We start from the raw sequence: 19019 nt of genomic DNA on the forward strand, positions 1-19019 counted from the left end.
TAGTAATTTATTTTACTCTGTCTTTATGTAAATATTGTTTTAGAACATTTTTGTAATTAAAATTTGTGCATACAGTATATCTAATTTATTTTAATGTAACTTTAACTGTAAAAGGCATACACATATAATGTATTTATAACTGCCTGCATATGTATAAAATGTATGAGCCATTCAATTGTGCTCAATTGTTAAATAATCACCATCGAATAACAGCTGAATTGATTACTATTACGGTCGTGGGAATGAAATTCCTACCCGCAGTTTTATTTCCAACCAGCAGTGGGAGACCTTTTCTCGTGGATTTCGCTGCTCCGCTGAGCTCTAAGGGCTGATTCAGCAGGATCGGACCAAAATGCAAGGACTATGTTGTCCCCTGGTCAAACCTGATTTTGACTTCCTAAAGCAAACTTTTTGCATTGTTCAGAAACCGAGGGCCAACCTTTCTTTATTGTTTGTCTTACCGTTTGGAAGAATTATGGCATTATTTGCACTAATATTTGAAATTATAAGATCTTTGATTGCTTTGAGATTAGCAGACTGAGAACAGCATGAAAAATAAATAGTGAGACATGTTTATACAGAGATGAGGTGAAAAACAATGTTGGCAAATGGAGAAAAAGACTCCACTGGGAAGAGATGATGAATAAATAAAGAAATAAAGAAAAAACAAGGAGAGGGTGGGTGAAACACATACCGTAGGTTGCATAACATACTGTTGGTGTGGCATCCATGATGTACTCTGGACCTGTGGGCAAGAAAGGAGGAGACAAAAGGTGACGACAGGGGAGGAGATGGAGCACAGTTGAAGGTGATGCAATCAAAGATGATAAAGGAAGCAGACAGAAGAAGCAAAGAGTGCAGGAGGAAAGGAAGGCAGTGAAATATGAATTAATTAAAGAAGGAGGGCATGGACATGAGTGGGAGGATTTAGAAGGGAGGTCAGGGGAAAATGGGAGCAAAGGGATGTTCAAAAAGAAGATTGTTATAAGTGGATAAAGGATTGAGGAAGAGAGGGAATAAAGAAAGACAATTGGAAGACAGAATGAAAGAAAGGCAGTGAAAATTAATCATTACATCAAGTCTTTGTAAGCCCATTACAGAGCCTCATTCCCTGCAGTAGTGTGTCTTAAAGAATATGACGGTGGTAACTGAGGGTCCGTGTATGTTATGTAGTAATTATAAGAGGATATGAAGACCACAGAGAGCAATACAGTGTATTAATTACTGCTTCACAGTGGAGGTTTCATCATCAAAGCCTGTCTTGGCTACAAATCACTACTTTCATCTTTTACAGCTTCCCACTGTCCAACCTCAACATATGTAGCAACAAATCCCCGAAGACCCCTTTTCCACGCGTAGGAAGCTCTGCTCACATATAGCTAAATTGCACGGCGATTATAGAAGCTCACCTGTGTATGTCTCCAGATCTGTTGAAGGCAGGTTTTTTTAAGTGTTTTTTTTCTGTTTCTTCCAGAAAAAAGAGGATGTGGTTGTGTCTCTGTTTGTAATTGGGCATACTGAAGGTGTGTCTTTGCATTTATCTTTGTCATTTAGCATTTCACACAAGAGGAAACCTGTGCAGGGGGGGGGGGGGGGGGGGCTGCTATTTATTCTAAGGTCTAAGTGTTTGACAAACTGTGGATCAACTAAGCCAGTCGCTCAAAGAACCACAGCTACATTGCAAAGCCGTGACACAGACATCGGTTAGGTGTGTGCGCGTCTGGAATAAAGAGGATGTGACAAGGGAACAGACAGAGGGAGACGAAAGGAGGACCGGTGCCAAAGAATGAAAGATTGATCGAAGAAATGCTGCAGCAATGTGAGCTTGTGTTCTATCAAAGCCAGACGAAGAAGTGCCTCGATACACAGAGCAGACTCAATTTCTGTGTTGAATATCAAGAGACTAGACAACCTTAAATAAGGATGCATTAACAACGTTTTATTTTATCTAAACTGTGAATGCAGTGATAAATAACTGATTGTGACCCTGTGTAAATATCCTATTATTTTGATAGATTGTAAATTATTATTTCATCCTAATTATCTTTTAAAAATGTATTTGTCCGTTACCGGGTCGCGGGTCGTGCTGGAGCCTGTCCCAGCAGTCAACGGGCGTGAGGCGGGGTACACCCTGCACAAGCTGCCAGTTTATCGCAGGGCCACACACAGACAGACAATCATTCACACACACACACACCTATGGGCAATTTAGTGTAACCAATTCACCTAATTTGCATGTTTTTGGTGGTGGGAGGAAGCCGGAGAACCCTAAAAAAGATGGATTCGAACCTGCAACCTTCTTCCTGTTAGGCAACAGTGCCATCCATCCCACCATGGTGTACAGTATTTAATAAATACAGCCTGTGTGCCCATGTGCAGACACATGCTGCCGTTTTGTCCTGGAGATGTTTTATTTTTATTTTTATTGATTGACATCATAGTTATCACTTCACAGTAAGAAGGTTCTGGGCTGACATCACGACCTGAGTCCTTTCTAGGTGGGTTCCCTCCAGGTTCTCCAGCTTCCTGCTTCCTGCTTCCATCCACAGATGTGGATGGATGGTGTTGACTTTATAATATAATATAGTTCTAATAATATAACTATAATATATATATCTATTTTTATTTAATGTTTATTTTATATGTCTATTATTTAATTTATTTTTTATTAGTAATACACTTTATTTTCATTATTATAATATATAATTATATTGTTTTTGTTTATTATTTTAGTTCATTCATGCTCACCTACATACCTGTCTCACATGACGTTTTGTTCTGATAAAAAATAAAAAGTTCAAAAAATAAATAAATAATAATATAACTATAGTTTGACACAAAGTACTCTTAATTTAAACATTGATGAAGTAATGTTGTGAATCCGCAGGACTTTCCTATCAAATCACAGGTGGAAGACAATATTCTTTATTTTTCTTCTAAATCCATTAGAGGATAAAACCCAACAAGCTGTTTCCATGTTTTTTTTTTTTATCAGACTAGCCCTGTGTGCTGGGCTCAAATCTCCATCCACTGCTAATGAAAACAGAGATGTAAAAAACACAATTCCATAAATATACTCTTACTTATTTTAAGGCTATAATTGTCTTGGACGGCTGGACACTGATTGCTAGCAAATGTTGCTAAAGCAGGAGGAAATAGTCAATTTCTTTTGACTATTTCAGCCGTCAGTGATTTGCACATTTGGTGTATTAATGAGCATTTAAAGCAGCAGGAAGCTGTACATGAAACTGACTCAAAATACAGGCCAAAACCTCTCTTTGTGGTAATGAAGGTCAGTAAGGAATGTCTCACTGATGTGTCTTTAATAGGAACACAACAGACAAACTACCAGGACATACACATGCTTTGTCTACACAGACAGTACTTGTTGAGAAGTTATTGAGAAGTTATTAATTTTCTTTTCTTTTGTTCTTTGTTGCCAATTAGAAAACCACAGACTTCCAAACCACTGATCTGCTAAAGTAAAGTTCTGCTTCCTTGGATTTCTACAACACTGATAATGTCTCTAAGGATGCTGTTGCCATTTGGTTGCATTATATGCTCTTGGGATGTCACACTTTGACACACACTTTGAACAATAGCTGCTTTTACTAACGAGTTGGCTGTCCAGAAAAAAAAACCCTACAACATCTGACTGAAGCTTGAACTTGGATGCTTTGCATTTACTGTAATAACCTGTAATTTAGAAAGACAGCAAACGATGAAACCCTCATTCAACCCTAAAGTCATTAATATGAACACACCTTGTCATTTATGAGACAGTCAATTTCCCAATGGCTGCCCAAGATCAATTTTATTGCCCCCACAGGCCCTCAAAGGTTTGTCTCATCCAAAACATTTCACCCACCTGATACGTGGAGACAGGCGAGGCAGCGATGAAGGGTGTGATTGATGTCTGTGCAATCATCCGATTTGTGGAAATGCTATATGGTGAAGAGTAGAACCTATGAAAGCAAATGAGAATTAGGATGAACACCTAGAAATGGGGTAACACTGAACCAAAAATCACATTACCGGTAACAGTATCGACAAAAATGCAACTGCAGGAAGCTTCTCTGCACACATCTGCCTCTCCAGATGTAGCCACATGCAAATCACCTGGTTTCCAACCACTCAGTACTCAGTACTGGACACAGCTGACATATGGACTACAGATCAATCATCAAGGCTGTCATGGAAACTGCATCACTTTGCAATGCTTAAATCTGTATTTCCTGGCCTCACGTTACATATGAGTCTCCTGCAAATATTCCTAATAAAGAATTATTCCCCTTAATGTGAGTTGATGAAACAGTCGAATAGTACACTATATATTACCACCTACACTATTCAACCTGGGAGGGCATGCTGCATCTGCATTTCACTGTGCTTACTTCACTTTCTACACCTTTGTCTGTCCTTCTGATCTTGCTTCATCTCTTTTTTTTACTCCCTCAACCCTGCAAGGGTATAACGGTGTGGCTGGCAGTGCTTTATTTATCTTTGTGTACCTAAAGAGGACATGTTTCATCTGCCAGGTCGTGTTGCTGTGCCCGATCGATCCCAAAGTGTCTGCTGACTGAATAATGCAGCAAGGGATGAGAGAAAGAGAGGAGAGCGACAGAGACAGATAGAAGCCCTCCTCCACCTCCTTCTCCAACACAGTAATGAACAATTTAAACACCATGCTGTGCAATTTGGGGAGAAAGGTAAGTAAGTAAAAAAAGAGAAAAGTACTTTCAAAACTTATACCAAAATCCTGCGGAAAAAATATGCTGTTATTTAACACTTTAAGAATTATATTTAACAGAATACTACTACAGTAAGTTTTACATGCCTTTGATAGCAATGAGAAACGTTAACCCTCATATGTTTGAACTATTACAGTCCAGGTCTTTGCCTATGATGAGCTCTTGTCCAATATCATATTGTTTAATTATTCATAGTGGTTTATCGATTGTTTATTCCTTGGAGTGTGTATTAGCCCCCCCCCCATTTTTCTTTCCTAATTCCACTCCATTTTAAGTGTCTTTTGTGCAGAGTCTGTGAAGTATAGACAGAAGAGCATAGACAATTAGACATTTCTCCAGCTACATATCTGACATTATGAATGTAGATTATATATTATTATATGAATTATTGTTATGTAATGCAGATTGTTTTTGTCACTTGGCCAATTTGTGAGATAAAAAGAGCCACCATTTGCAATTTATGACAGAGTCGAGGAATCCTCTTTCCTTTGATGTGGATGTGCTCCAAATATTTGGAGATGTTTCTATGGCCATTGCTTCTCCCTTCTACCAAATTTCATGAATTGCCTTTTGTTAATTGTACTAAAAGTGACTGAAATCATCATCTATTTGGTGTGTTCATTTTTGGAATGATAAATCAACCTGAGCCCAAGCTGATACCTCGGAACTACTGAACGTTTATGAACATGAAACTGCAGTCCCAAATCTGAAAAAAAGAGAAGAAGCTGTATCTGAAACATATTTTGCTAATGAACTTTGAAAAATTAGTGATTGAGATGAATACCATCTCAGAATTTAATCCAGTGTAACATCTAAGCAAATTGTTCCCCGTGTCAAAGCAGTTTCCTTGCTCGTCTTGTATAGAATGCAACATTATTTATGTATTTTCACGCATTCTTTTTTTTATATGCAATAATTTGCGACAGGTCCATCATTTCAATTAACTCTTACACTGTTTTTTATTTTTATAGTGGCGGATGACCAGAGTGCTGCGCGTTCTGAATAGGAGTGTCATTGAGCAGTGAGATCTTCCATGGCTGAAAGACCCACTCCCACTGCCTCCACAATGTCAGAATATACTACATAAAAGGGCTGCTTTCATCAAACCAGTCTCCTTATGGTTTACATTTATTGTTTTCCAGTGCATCCCCATCGGCTCCTGAGTGAGCGCGCTGTTATTTTTACTCTTTTCAGGACACAAACCAGATAGAGGAGCAGCACTCCAGTTAAAGTTTAAAGACGTTAAAGTCCCATCATTTTGTGACCTTTAAGTAGATGATCCAATCATTATAACATGTAGTATGCATGGGACATGCATACATGCAACCGTTTTACCGGAGGCTAACCCTGTAGCAGTCATTTGTGCATTGCAGACCCAGTCGAAAAGATTTTGAGATTGATCGATGTCATCTCCCACCAGTAAAACAAAACAGAAGTGTTTGGCAAAGATCAAACGGATACCCCTTTATATAAATCCGACAATATAAGTAACAGAGGAAAGCCCCACGAGGGGATGAGGCCGAAACTTCATTTATTCATTTATTTAAAAACCTGATTTCTGATGGCGACACACGTGCCTTATACACTTCATCAAACTTTGTGGACTCAAATGGCACTCGTCTCGTACAATGACTCTAATAGACACTACATGCATAATGGAATAACTAGTAGGCCACGATGCAGCCAACACAAAAACATGACCATTTACAGAAGGACTTTTTAGTTTCTGAGTCTTCTCTTCGCTCAGGGTTTGAGTATAGTTCAACTAGTTTGTGGCATGGTTCACCCAGCGTTCACGCTCAAATGTTGTCATGGAAACAAGCTGCTAATGCACCAACACTTTGAGGGGGGGCAGAATGAAAAGTGTCTAACTATTTGTGTAACTATTTAAAGCATCAGACTTTAGGCTAATAAAGTAGGAATAGAAGCCTGTTTTGATAGTTGATCCCTGCATGGTATAATCAAGACAACAAAGAATGGTCTTAACCTATGATAACAATGTATACTGTAATATGTCCCCTTTAAAAAATTTAATTGGAAATTGAAATGAAAAAAGACATGGAATGTATTTGCAGCATAGACCCATCTTTATTTGGACTTTAAAATTAATTTATGACTTGCATTATACTAGATACTGTATTACTGTCACTGATGAATACAAATGAAAGAATGAAACCTACTTATTCAATATGGTTCTGTGATTGTGTTTATTGTATTTTTCATTAGACTGATGTGTACTGAAAGAGCAAAATAGTAGGTGGAGGACGGGTCCAAGGTTATTGATGGAGGCTATTAGTCCTGAGCAGCACACTGTCAATATGGACTCCAGCACGGCTGTTTAAACAATACAGTAAACACGTAATTGTGAACAGAACATTACCAGAGGATTGAATTCAAAACCTCTCTGGTGTCACATGGCAGCACTGTCAGGCGTTTGTCCTGAAAAATTAGCGAATGATTTAGTGTCGACCTCAGTGACCTATCCGAAGAGAAATGTGTGTGTGTGTGTGTGTGTGTGGGTGCGTATGTGTGCAAGAGAGACTGGAGGAAATACCGAAAGAAATGAAAGGACGGAGAAACAAAACGGCAGCAAACGGAGCAGATAGGATGTAAGAGATTAGAAAACAAGAGACCCAGAGAAAGTGAATTCTTTGTCTGAGATAACACAGGCGGATAGGACGTGTGCCAGTTTGGACACATGTTTCCAATAACATCCGATTGGCATCAGACCCTAAAACCAAGCTGGACTCACAAACCTGTAATTGATTCTTACCCTTCTCTTCTCCTCTGGCTGGCTTTATTTTTTTCTTTCTTATCCCCTGCCCTTGACCCTCCCCTTTTAACCAACCCCATTCCTTCCCACTGTTCGTCTCTCTAATTAGTGGCATTAGCATTTTATAGTCATCTAGTGTTTTGCCGGAAGGAGCTCAGTTGACCTCAGAGGAGAGGCTGGAGAGGGCTTGAGAACACCAAGCACATGTTTGTGTGTGAGAGCATGCATTTACACGCGCGCACACACACACACACACAGAGGAAGACGCCAGTGATGACTGAACGGGCAGCCACTAATTTTGTCTAATGGAGAGCAGGAATTTAAAGAGTTAAGGAACTAGACAAGACAAAAAAAGAGTAAATCGGGAAGATTGAATGAGTACAAAACAAATTAAGAGTGACAAAAGAGAAGCAGAAGAAGACAGCATAATGAAAGCAATGAGATGTTAAAACGTGTAGAGCACAACATGACAGCATTAACAAAGAGGAGGAAAAGGTGAAGTCAGGATAAAGAGTGAAGAGGACTGAGTCGGCAAGAATGAGAAACGGAGCGTTGGAGAGAAGCGTCTCCCGGGATGGCATCACCAGCAGCATTCCCACCAGATAGGGCCGATCTCCAATTTCCCGCTGAAACAGGCAGACACTCAGTTCTTTACATCCAGCCTAAGAGCACTGCAGATAGCCCCGTCTGACGAAAGTCTTACAGCGACACTGCAACAACAGCCAAAATCCCCGTGTGCAGTCAGAACCCACGTCTGACACTTTGCATAATTAAGGTGCGGAAATAAATATGTTGTCTACGTCAGTCGGATGTGAGACTGAGGGCAAGACAAGGAAAATCAGAGATTGCAGACCCTCGCCTCCAAAAGACTATTCGATCTTGTGAGACAGTAAACAGGGCTTCCGGATCAGAGGGGCCAAACCTGCTCTAGCTTGCTGCTCCGGACGTACTACAAGACTCCTTCTGGACTCTTTTTCCCATCATGCCATTCGTGTCCCTCCCTCTTAAAGTGGCAGTTTACAGCACAGGCACAATTCCAGATGTAAAAATAATTCTAGAATCTGGATTTAGATCCGGATCAACGCCATTCTCAGGGAGGACCGAGCCACGGACTTGTGTTTGCTTGTGTAAAAATTTCAAGTCGATTGGGTAACTGGTTTTTGAGTTATGCGCGTGGACAGACAAACAAACAAACAGACAAACGAACTCAATTGCAATACCCTCGCCTCCCCTTCGGCGAGGGTAACAATGGTATCTCTATCCTGTGTCTCTTTGAATGTATGTGATCTGATTATTTTCACACAAGTGCTCTTATGCATATCACTGTAGATGGCTTGTGAAGCGCAAGTTCATGTCATCAGAATTTTCTTTTTACTTTTTTAATATTTTGTGGGGAATTTCAATCGCAGGTAAATTTTGCAGCTTCCCTTGAGTTGTAGAGGCAGTCTGTAAATTTGAGAAGGAAAAGACTTCAACCTACCCATTCTGCATGGCGGTGGGATCATACGTCAATGCCATACCACTCTGGAGAAAGAAGAAACATATATATATTTTTAAATCACTTTTAGTTTCTCGATAAGATTGCATTCCAATTTGCTTCTGACAAATTGTGATGAGCTGAGGTGGGAGAGACAGTTGGGGAGAAACCACAATATTCTTTATATATAATGAACAATGACAAAAACGCTTTTACTTAAATGTTCAAAGTATGAACAAAAGTGAATGTGATAAAAGGACATGATTAACAAAGAATAAATGGTGAGATGCTCAGTAGTAGAAAAATCTACAATTAAAAGCAATTGTGTAAAATGAGATTATTCTGCATGACTGTATTGGAGTCTGTGAAGAACTACTTATGTTCAAAAATACTCAGAGACAGAGTAAAATAAGCATAATAGGCCATTGCTGGTCTGAAAACAGAGACGTAGAAACGCAGCGTTCCACACACTCAGCAGTAATGTAAAGATTGAGATGATTTCTCATCTATTGCTCCTTAACACCTTTTGCTCACACGTTTTTAGTGTTTAGTTGCTTTCAAAGAAATTCCATTGAACAAGGTCACTTAAAATCCTGCGTCAGCACCACAATAATTCTATTAATGGTCTCAATAAAGATCAAACTGTTGAAGTAGTTGGACTGATTTTCTCCAACTTTCATAAACACCTCTCATATTTAACAACATGAAGGTAAAAGTGGAACTTATGTCCATCCGGTCCCTTTAACACAGCAGTCTGAGGCAGAACCGCTGCCCCTTCATTGTCCCCTGGTGTTCTGCTTTGTACCCTTCAAGCTGATGACAGGATACACTGTCATGTAACAGGGAGGTAAATTATTATTTTGACATGTTGTTCCAATGCTTAGAAAGCACTGCCTGAGTTGTTACATGTCACACTACACACTGGTGTATTATATGTTACACGCATTTTGTTTGGAAAACACCGGTTTGCTTATGACATTTATATAACAGTGTTAGCTCACACTCAAGACTGCAAGAGTTTATGCAGAATTTTCTACCCGCCCCATTCTGTTCCTATTTAATCAAGGGTGTCTTATCGAGTGATTCTTTCTTTTTGAATCCCCTCCCAATTCCTCTAGCATGTTCAGATGAATGGTACAGTATTTTGAAAAGGATTTTCATCCATTTGACTGCCTCTTGGATACGACAGTGTCTTTAGTACTCTAATATTTATTTTTCTCCTATTTTATTTTCCTTTCAGCCGCTGCTCCTTTTGGCTTCACTGCTCAGCCCATTTTTTTCTTTTTCATATTCAACACAAGTTTCTTCTTTCCAAATTGGCACATGAGTTGAAAGTGCCAAGATGATGAACTCTGCTGCAATATTGGTCCTCCTCTTACCCTGTGAGTTTCCTTCATCAAATTCCTCGTTGTTGCATAATAGTAGGTTTTTTTCATAGTTAGTTCAAGTGTTTGTTTTGGAGGTTTCCAAGATGGATGATTGAATGAATTATTACGTGGATGTCTCTGAAGTCCATGCACACAAAAGGTCAGGGGACTCCTGGGACCAGTGCAGTGGGTTGAAGGAACTGTTAGCATGCTTTGTTTGAAAATAAATGGATGAGATAGAGGTGCAAAACAACCACAATGAGAATCAGAATGACTAAAAAGGGACAAAAGTGCGACACTTCACTGTCAAAGCTGATCTTAAAGCCACAAAAAAGACACACAACAACCACAAATATGAGAATACAGAGAGGCCAAAAGGCAAAAGACACATATCAACTGCAAATAGTTTAAGAAAACATAAATCCACCAAAAACAGACAAAAAGATTATTGTTACAGAGTAAAATGAGAGCAAAGGGGTAAATATAGGTCTGCAAAATGAGCAAGAACAGGCAAAACAAATTATACGTGAACAAACATACAGTTACTAAAAACAGGCAGGATTCATCCAAAGGGTCAACGAACAAAACCTCAGGATAAACTGAGTAAACTCAATTTCACCAATTTTATTCTAAGCCAACAACCATGTTAACATTTCTTTAGAGGATTAGTCAGGATTTCATAGTCATTCTGTCACTTTTGGGAATTTCACGAGACCAGTGGCGTTATTATGTGGCTGAGTATATCTTATACGCTCCTCTGTAAGTGATTCTGAGTACGGCATGTGTTCCTGACACGTTTCCAAGGCCACACTCATTTAGGTGTAGGGAGTTCAAGGAGATTAGGATCACATGACTGCACCGATACCTCTCAGAGCAGCTCCATAACCAGATGTCCTGATGAGACAGCATGGACACGGGTAAAGTGGGGGTTGTCAGGACAAATGTGAGAGGTATCCCAAAACTCCGGCCTCGAATCCAAACTTTTATCCTTCTTGTGAAAACACACATGAAGTTGGGGCGCCTTGCTGCTGTGGAAGGGACAGCTGTTTTTCCAGCTGACTATAATTTCAATCGGGTGCCATTTGCTGTCAATTCACCACTCTGCTCTTTCCCTGCTGCTATGTAATATGAATGTCAGATAAGTGTTAAAACGTGTGGGGTAAGGAGTTGGGAACATCATTACTCACTTTCCCTTGTTCTGTAAATTGAAGCTTCTGCATCGACACTAACTACTTTTGAGCTCTCTGCATTGTGGAGCAGTCGATCTGCTTTCTGTCTCCTGCACAGGCTTTCATTTATGGAGATGACAGACTGGAGGAGGACGTTAAAACAAAGGAAAAACTTGGATTCCTGAAGACCTAGTATTTAAAATTCAATAAATCAACCCACAGTGCATTATTGTAAATGTAAGATGATAATGACTCCATAGGGGGGGCTGTCAAGCCACTGAAACTGGCAAAGAAAACTCAAAAAGTAGTTGATGTCAAAAGAATCATCAACCAGATTTGTTCTTTATGAAAGTTTAGAATTCTGTCACATTTTACAGCCTGATCAGAATGCTCTCACATCTCTGAATATGAGTTTTCTAAAAAGCTGAAGCGGTTTAATAGAGGTCTGTGGATATACTACAATCATAACCATAACTAAGTTGGAATAAGAAGACACAGGGTTTTTATTCTGGCAGTGAGGAGAGAGGCGACTGCAGATTTATGACATTTCCTCTGTTGGTAATCTTCTATGTAGCTTTCCTTTTAATGACAGACTAAAATGTGAAGATGGGATTCACAGCCCTGCAAATGTTGCATTACAACGTAGCAGGGATGACGGTGGCGCAGGTGGTTGAGAGGGTCGTCCTATGATCGAAAGGTTGGCGGTTCGATTGCCGGCTCGGGCACATGTGTACACTGCCGTTGTGCCCAAGACACTTCACCCACATTGCCCGTGTGAATGTAGTGAGCGAGTGAATGTTGGTGGTGGTCAGGAGGACCGATGGCACAAACTGGCAGCCTCGCCCCTGTCATCTTACCAAGTACAGAGTAAATGAATAATACACAATGTAAAGCGTCTTTGAGTATCTAGAAAAGCGCTATATAGAATCAATGCATTATTAGTTTATTTTAATGAATTTTAAAGTGCTATATTACATATCTTTTTAAATAATATTTGCTATATTACATATCTTTTTAAATAATTTAACTTTGTTTTGAACAATTTAATTTAGTTAGAACATTATTCATTCAGCCATTTTCTTTCGTTTTTCTGCTCTACGGGTCACGCGAGATGCTGGAGCCTATCCCAGCTTGCTAGGACTGCTAGGACGACTGAGGCAGGGGACACCCCGAATGCGTCGCCAGTGCATCGCGGGCCACACAGAGAAAGACAACTGTTCACACACACCGGACAATTTAGGGCAACCACTTCACCTGAATTGCATGTTTTTTGGAGGTGGGAAGAAACCCATGCAGATACGGGGAGAACATACAAACTCCGGAAAGATAGGATTCAATCCCGATACCTTCTTGCTGTGGGGTGACAGCGCTAATCACTCCGCCACCGTGCTGCCCAAAGTTAAAGTTTGCGGCCAGTTTCGAACCGATGACCTTTCATGTGTTAGGCAAACTTGGTAACGACGACACAATTCCCAGACGGTCCTGCTGGTGGATAGAAGATATAAGCACTTCTGGTCTCAGGGGGGAATTTCATTGACCCTTTTTGGTAAGAAGCTTTGCAGGATGGTGGGTTTCCGGTTGGGGTAACAGCAAGAAGGCTCGGGGTGCAATTTGCAATATGGGACCTATTTTGTTTGAAGAGTTAACATGGTCTCTTTGTGTAATTAGATAATTAATATAGTTTAAAAATCACCAAACAATGCAAAACAATAAATACAAGCCAACATCAGAAATTATTTTGTATTTGATTTTCCACACACAAAGTCTCTGCTGTAGGTGATGAGCTTCTATGCTGAGTACTGATGAGCAGAGTTTAGAAGCCTCACCTCTCCTTCCCGTGCCCATGGTCGGCCATTCTGGGGATACTTGACCTGGGTCTGCCTCTTCTTCTGGCCTCCATCAGCAAACTTGCACAGCAAAGGCTCCGCAGGGGCTGGAGAGTGAGACAGATGGTGGGGAAGACAAGGACAAACAACAACACAAACATTTGGGTAAATCTTCATGGTCGCCAGAAAAGGTACATTTTATGCATAAAGTTAAAAGTTTCATTACAAAGATAAGATTTTAAGAGAACACGTTATGGTTCGGTTTGAATTAAAAACATAAAATAATTGAAGTGTGCCTGAAAACAAAACTTCACAACAGCAGTTATCGCACAATCTCTGCAAACCACACCACCCTACTTCATCTAAAGGAGCCTTGATGTAGAAACAAAGCCATGGGCTAATCGTCAAAGCATGGTGAGCACAGTTCAAACAACAAGTCAAACAGGAATACTTAATACGCTAAATGATGCAACACAGTTTGACCCCGGCCAGCAGATTGTAATTCATCGCTCTAAAGACAAGAGACTAGAGAGGCAGAGAAAAACTTGATTACAAACAGGATTAGCTGAGTGTGACCCCAGAACAAAAGTTCAAACTAATTTCAGCCGGTTAGGAAGAAGTTCTCCTGGGAGAGAATCATAAGGCTTTGTTTCATGTCTATGTATTTCATTGTGACTTTTGAGTTTGTTAAACAGCAATATGGAGAATTACTTCTGTTTCTTGGAAATGCTTTGGCAACAGTGTGACTCAACAAATGCAGTAAAATTACTATCCTGACATGAACAAGGACACGCAGCAAAGAAATCTGATGCCTAACGCATTTTATTCTGTTTGATTTCTATTTCATGTGATCTCTGATACAAGGGTACATTTCTTGGAAGATTTTTAAACGACACTACAATAATGTGTAAATTCAGTGGATGAGGAGATTATATAAAAATATATTGAAATTAATTAACAGAAAACAACTGGATGAGCCGTGAGCCATACATTTCAAGGGAGATGTAGATCACACAAGCAAAATTATGCTTAATGTTTGAGAATGAATCTCCAGAAAATACTCATACATTTCAATTAGATTTTTTATGTTGTTACTAATTGCTGTATAATCACAATATTATACTCAAGAGTGAGTTTTACCATCTTTATTGACACTTGAGAGATACTTATCTCATAATTGCTATGTGATTGCCTGAAAAGCAGTAACAATGTTTAATTAGGAATCCCAAATTACACAATTACTTTGACTTTATTAAAAAAAAAAAAAAGCAAAATTCACCTCGGTAAAAACGAGAAGCGCGCTCAGCATAAAGCTTTCAGAGCTCAAGGTGAAGACGAAGTTATTTGGGAATAAACGGGGCTTTGATGGCTACTCCATAAGGTAAGTAAATGAAGAAACACAGAGCTGTGTAATTACCCGATCCCCTTGAAGTACTTTGTCATTAAAATATTTGAACTTTATTTCCGAAGGAATCGGAATAACAGGCCACACAGCCGGGCCTCTGTTATCATACCTCCTGTGCTACTGATCTTTTTCAACCACTCTCCTCTTGTCCTCCTCTCTCCTCTCTCATCTACCCACTCTGCTCCCCGCCTTAAATATATTTACTACTCGTATGTGCAGGTGTGTTTGTTTCACCACAAAACTCGGTGTAGTTTCCTTATTGAATATAAGTGCACTGCTCAGAGAACAAAAAACAGGGTGATATTTACAACACAGGTAATAGGAAAAAAAAAGGTTTACTGACGAGATCACTCTAAAGAACATGATTTACTGTGGCTGAGGGAGTTTATTACACAGGATGGCAGTAAAGCTATAAAAAAATATGTTGACATGTGTTGAAGCTTCATCTCGCTGTTATCAGCCGACTTCTTTGTCTTTGTAACTGTTGATAAAGAGTTGCTTTTACTAAACTAAAGTCAAGAAGTACATTTTGGTGTAAATTATTTCATGAGGTGGATTTATATTGGTTTGATAATAATGAGTGACAGAGAGGTGAAGACGATTTTGAAAAACTTGTTCTTTTGCGATGAAAGATTTTTCTAAAAGATAGATTTAAGAATTGCCTTTGTATTGTAACCCGTCTTGCCTGTCATCACCCCAAACCTTGTTTCTTTGTTCTGCACAGACACTGTACAAGTGAAAACGCTTATACGCTTATGCAGTAGTCACACCAATTTAACTGCATCCCCATTTTAAAAGTTACCAGGCTAATTGAGGAAAGGTGGTCGATGCAATACTACCACCTGGAAGTTGTCTGACACATGGACATTGTATATATATTTTTTTTAAAAATCAAAGCTGACATTCCTCATAGAGGCGTAATATTAATAATAATATTTTCTTATTTAATATTACTCCCCGAGGTCCTTCGGTCAACTAAAGTACATTTCTTTCGGTGATTCAATTTAATCTGTTTTATGATTGTCCATGAGTATGGGAAAACACACACACACACACACACACACTCAAACTGCTCAAGCCCGAGAGGCAGCGCCTGTGTTCTGCTACTGTTTTGTTTTACCGGTGCAAATGTCAGTGGCTCTGTTGACGGCTGTCGAGTTGTCAAGTTCGTGGTGAGGAATATTTCTCTGTACCTTCCCTCAGTGCCGCAAAAAACTAAGAAATGCCTGCTGATCTAAATAGTCATCTGTCTTTTCTTCTATTTTGATGAAAAAGATGAATCTGTTTTCAATCTGTGTTATTTTAAGAATCAGGCTCATCACATAGACAGTTTGTAGTTTTTAAAGTTAAGTGAGGCGGAAAAACAGGGTTTACAGTTCAAAAAGACTTGTGTAATACTACTAATACTACTACAGCCTGAGAGAGCAAAAATAAAAGTGAAGTAATGATGTGACTGATACTTAAGAAAAATAAATGAGTGTACTGTAATTTACTCTTTTAAAATACAGTAAGTAAAGCATGTATTTATGACGAGTTGTATGCCATTCTAACAAAAATCAGTGACATACATCAACAAAGGGAAGGGCGCTGGTTTATGTCCCATTAAATCCTCTCCTAAGAATCATTTACATACAAATATGGCAAATATTTACACATCCAACATTGTTGCTGCAAGAGGTTTTTATATCAGAGCTGGTTCCAGACTTGAAACACTGGTCCAGTGCTACAGGCCAGTGTTTCCATGCACACACACACACACACACACATATAATGTTTTGTCTTCTGCTGAATATTTGCTTAGAGCTAAAAGGCACATAGATGGAGAACGTTGTGTTTCTTATTTCAGTGGTTGATTCACATTTCTGCTTTCTTCTTGCAGTTTAATCCATTTATTATTTTTAAATCTGACATGTCAGATTAACCTGTTTTGGTTTTGGATCATAATGCTGAAAAAATAAGACATGCAATATTGAAAAGATTAATTGTTTGAGGTGGATAAGACCACAAATTGACTGGAATAATTAGAATAACTTAAAAGCAAAGGCTCAACACTTTTCAGCAATTTTCCTAAAAAACTTGATGTTGTACAATCAGACATATACATTTGCATGCACAAAAAGTTGCAATTTAAAAAATGATACAAATTAAGGTGACTTGTCCAAGGTGTACCCTGCCTCGCCCATAGCCAGATAGGCTCCAACATAACCCAAATAATATTGTCCCATCTTCAAGAAGGTGAATAGATGACAAATTTAAAGGTTCATTAAACACTTTAGTTAGAATAAATAAAAAAATATTAATCTATAAATTCATCTTTAACTCTAGCGAACACGTTTGGTGAGCCATATAACATCACGTAAAGTGTTTAGCGCTGCCATACAACAGCAATGTCATGACAACCAAACATCTAAAGCCCTTCTATTCTCATAATTTTCGATCCACAATATAAAGACATGCCCAGGTAACGTCAACAGTGGCAGAACTTGTGATATGATTTATTTGTCTGTGCCAAAAAAACCAAACATATTTTTCATTCACTTTATATTCTTTCACAATCAGAGTGACAGGTCATAAAAACCGATGATGACAACGAGAACAATTGATGTTATTTATTCCGAGGTGGTAGAAGCGAGGCAACAAGAACCGCACGGCATTCTGAGACGAGACTACCTGCAGAAAAAGCTGCTTTACCTTTTGCATCAGATTAGTTATTCAGCTCGCTTTCACAGTTGCATTACTACAATCTGTTGCAATTCACAAGAGAGCCATAAAGGGAAGAAGGACATTTTTAATTGTCAGCCTGACCCCCGCTGCTGTCATCCAACGGGCCTGGAACATGAAGTAATGAATTCCTGATAAAACAACGTACAGCTGTGCCTTCCCCTCAAAGCTGTCAGTTCCAGGAATGTTAATTACCACCGTTTCAACAAAATATTTAAAGAGCATAGACTTCAGAAATGTAAATAGCACAAGGACCGCTATTGACAGTTGTACATGAGTTGACCTACGACCATTATTGTAGCCTGACATTGCAATACCAAGCTCAATACCATATTAGCAAACTTCTGCACAGCGCTGACGTCTTTTCTGTCCTCAGAAAGTTCCAGAGACAGGTCAGAAAGAGTCGAACTGTTTACTAAAAAGGTTTTAAAAAGTCTTATCACATTTGGTCTAATGCTATTATTCTAACCTTTTTAGTATTCAGGTGGGCAGGAATAGAGAACTCTCTATTGACTCAGTGAATGATGATTTTGTATTATAGAGAGTGCGACGGGAACCAGTGAGCTCGTAGACCATATTTGGTTCCATGTATTTCTGAGTAAATAAATAAAATATACTCGAGGTCTAAAAAAAAAAAAAAAAAAGGCCCAAGGCGGTGTGTGTATTCATTTTTAAAAAATATCTTATTGTAAGTCTTTTGGTGAATATAGATTTGCATTTTCTGCGGTTAATCATTTATCTTGTGTTTCAGGCAGAATCTGAATCCCTTGCTTTGCCGTGCTGTACAACACGCCTGCGATTTTCATTCCTATTAAGAATGTGGGAACTACAAGGAGTGAAAAAAGAACACTCCTGGCCTCTTGGAAAAAAACCCAACAAAAACAAACACACACACACACACACTCTGCTGAATGTGGACTGTGTGGCTATGCGTGACTGCACTGTGTGTTTTCCTGTAGTCAGTGTTATTAAACAAGATAAATCTTTGCTAAGAGCTGCAAACTTGACAAGTGCAACCCATTGAAGTGAACATAGGACATAAAAGATCACCAACAGGCAACAGATTTATTTGTAGTCATTAAGCAAGGCTTGCAGTAGTTAATTGGCCAGTTTAATTGATTCTTCGGTGTCTTCTGGCTCACATGGTGAACTGCTTCACTTATTTTTTTTCTTGGCCTCTTTCGAGAAAGCACTGTTACATCCTGATGCTATAGAGAGACGATGAAATACGAAATAAATGACATGAACAGTCACGACGCCACCGAAAGGATAGGGTGGGATTGTTTGTCTTCCTGCATGCGGTGAATGATAAGATAAAAAAACGAACAGCGAGTACTTCCCTGATACGGAGAGATGAAATGAGTTTTTAATCTGTGGCATTTTGTGGCTAAGTGACAGAAAGTGAACACACTGTGAAGAGTGAATACTGTTACTGCTGACTGGAGCTGTGGGATATTGCTAACCAAAGTGAGTCAACACAGACGCTCCAGCAGAGCAAACAAACATATCCATCTTCACTCTGCTGACAGG

The 19019-nt window shown here is 39.2% G+C and overlaps 1 protein-coding gene across 2 annotated transcripts in view; it reads right to left on the reverse strand.

The window, feature by feature from the left end:
• The window catches only part of LOC137910715 (RNA-binding motif, single-stranded-interacting protein 3-like), a 93418-nt gene that overhangs the window by 4401 nt on the left and 69998 nt on the right, over nucleotides 1–19019 (reverse strand). For both annotated transcript variants that reach the window (XM_068755108.1, XM_068755117.1), the window contains exons 7-10: nucleotides 13364–13470; nucleotides 9005–9048; nucleotides 3869–3965; nucleotides 695–745 (exon numbers count right to left, since the gene is read on the reverse strand). In XM_068755108.1, coding sequence (XP_068611209.1) covers nucleotides 695–745; nucleotides 3869–3965; nucleotides 9005–9048; nucleotides 13364–13470 — 299 coding nt within the window. The remainder of the gene's footprint in view (nucleotides 1–694; nucleotides 746–3868; nucleotides 3966–9004; nucleotides 9049–13363; nucleotides 13471–19019) is intronic.

Source organism: Brachionichthys hirsutus, chromosome 3, assembly GCF_040956055.1.
Source record: "Brachionichthys hirsutus isolate HB-005 chromosome 3, CSIRO-AGI_Bhir_v1, whole genome shotgun sequence".
Lineage (NCBI taxonomy): Eukaryota > Metazoa > Chordata > Actinopteri > Lophiiformes > Brachionichthyidae > Brachionichthys > Brachionichthys hirsutus.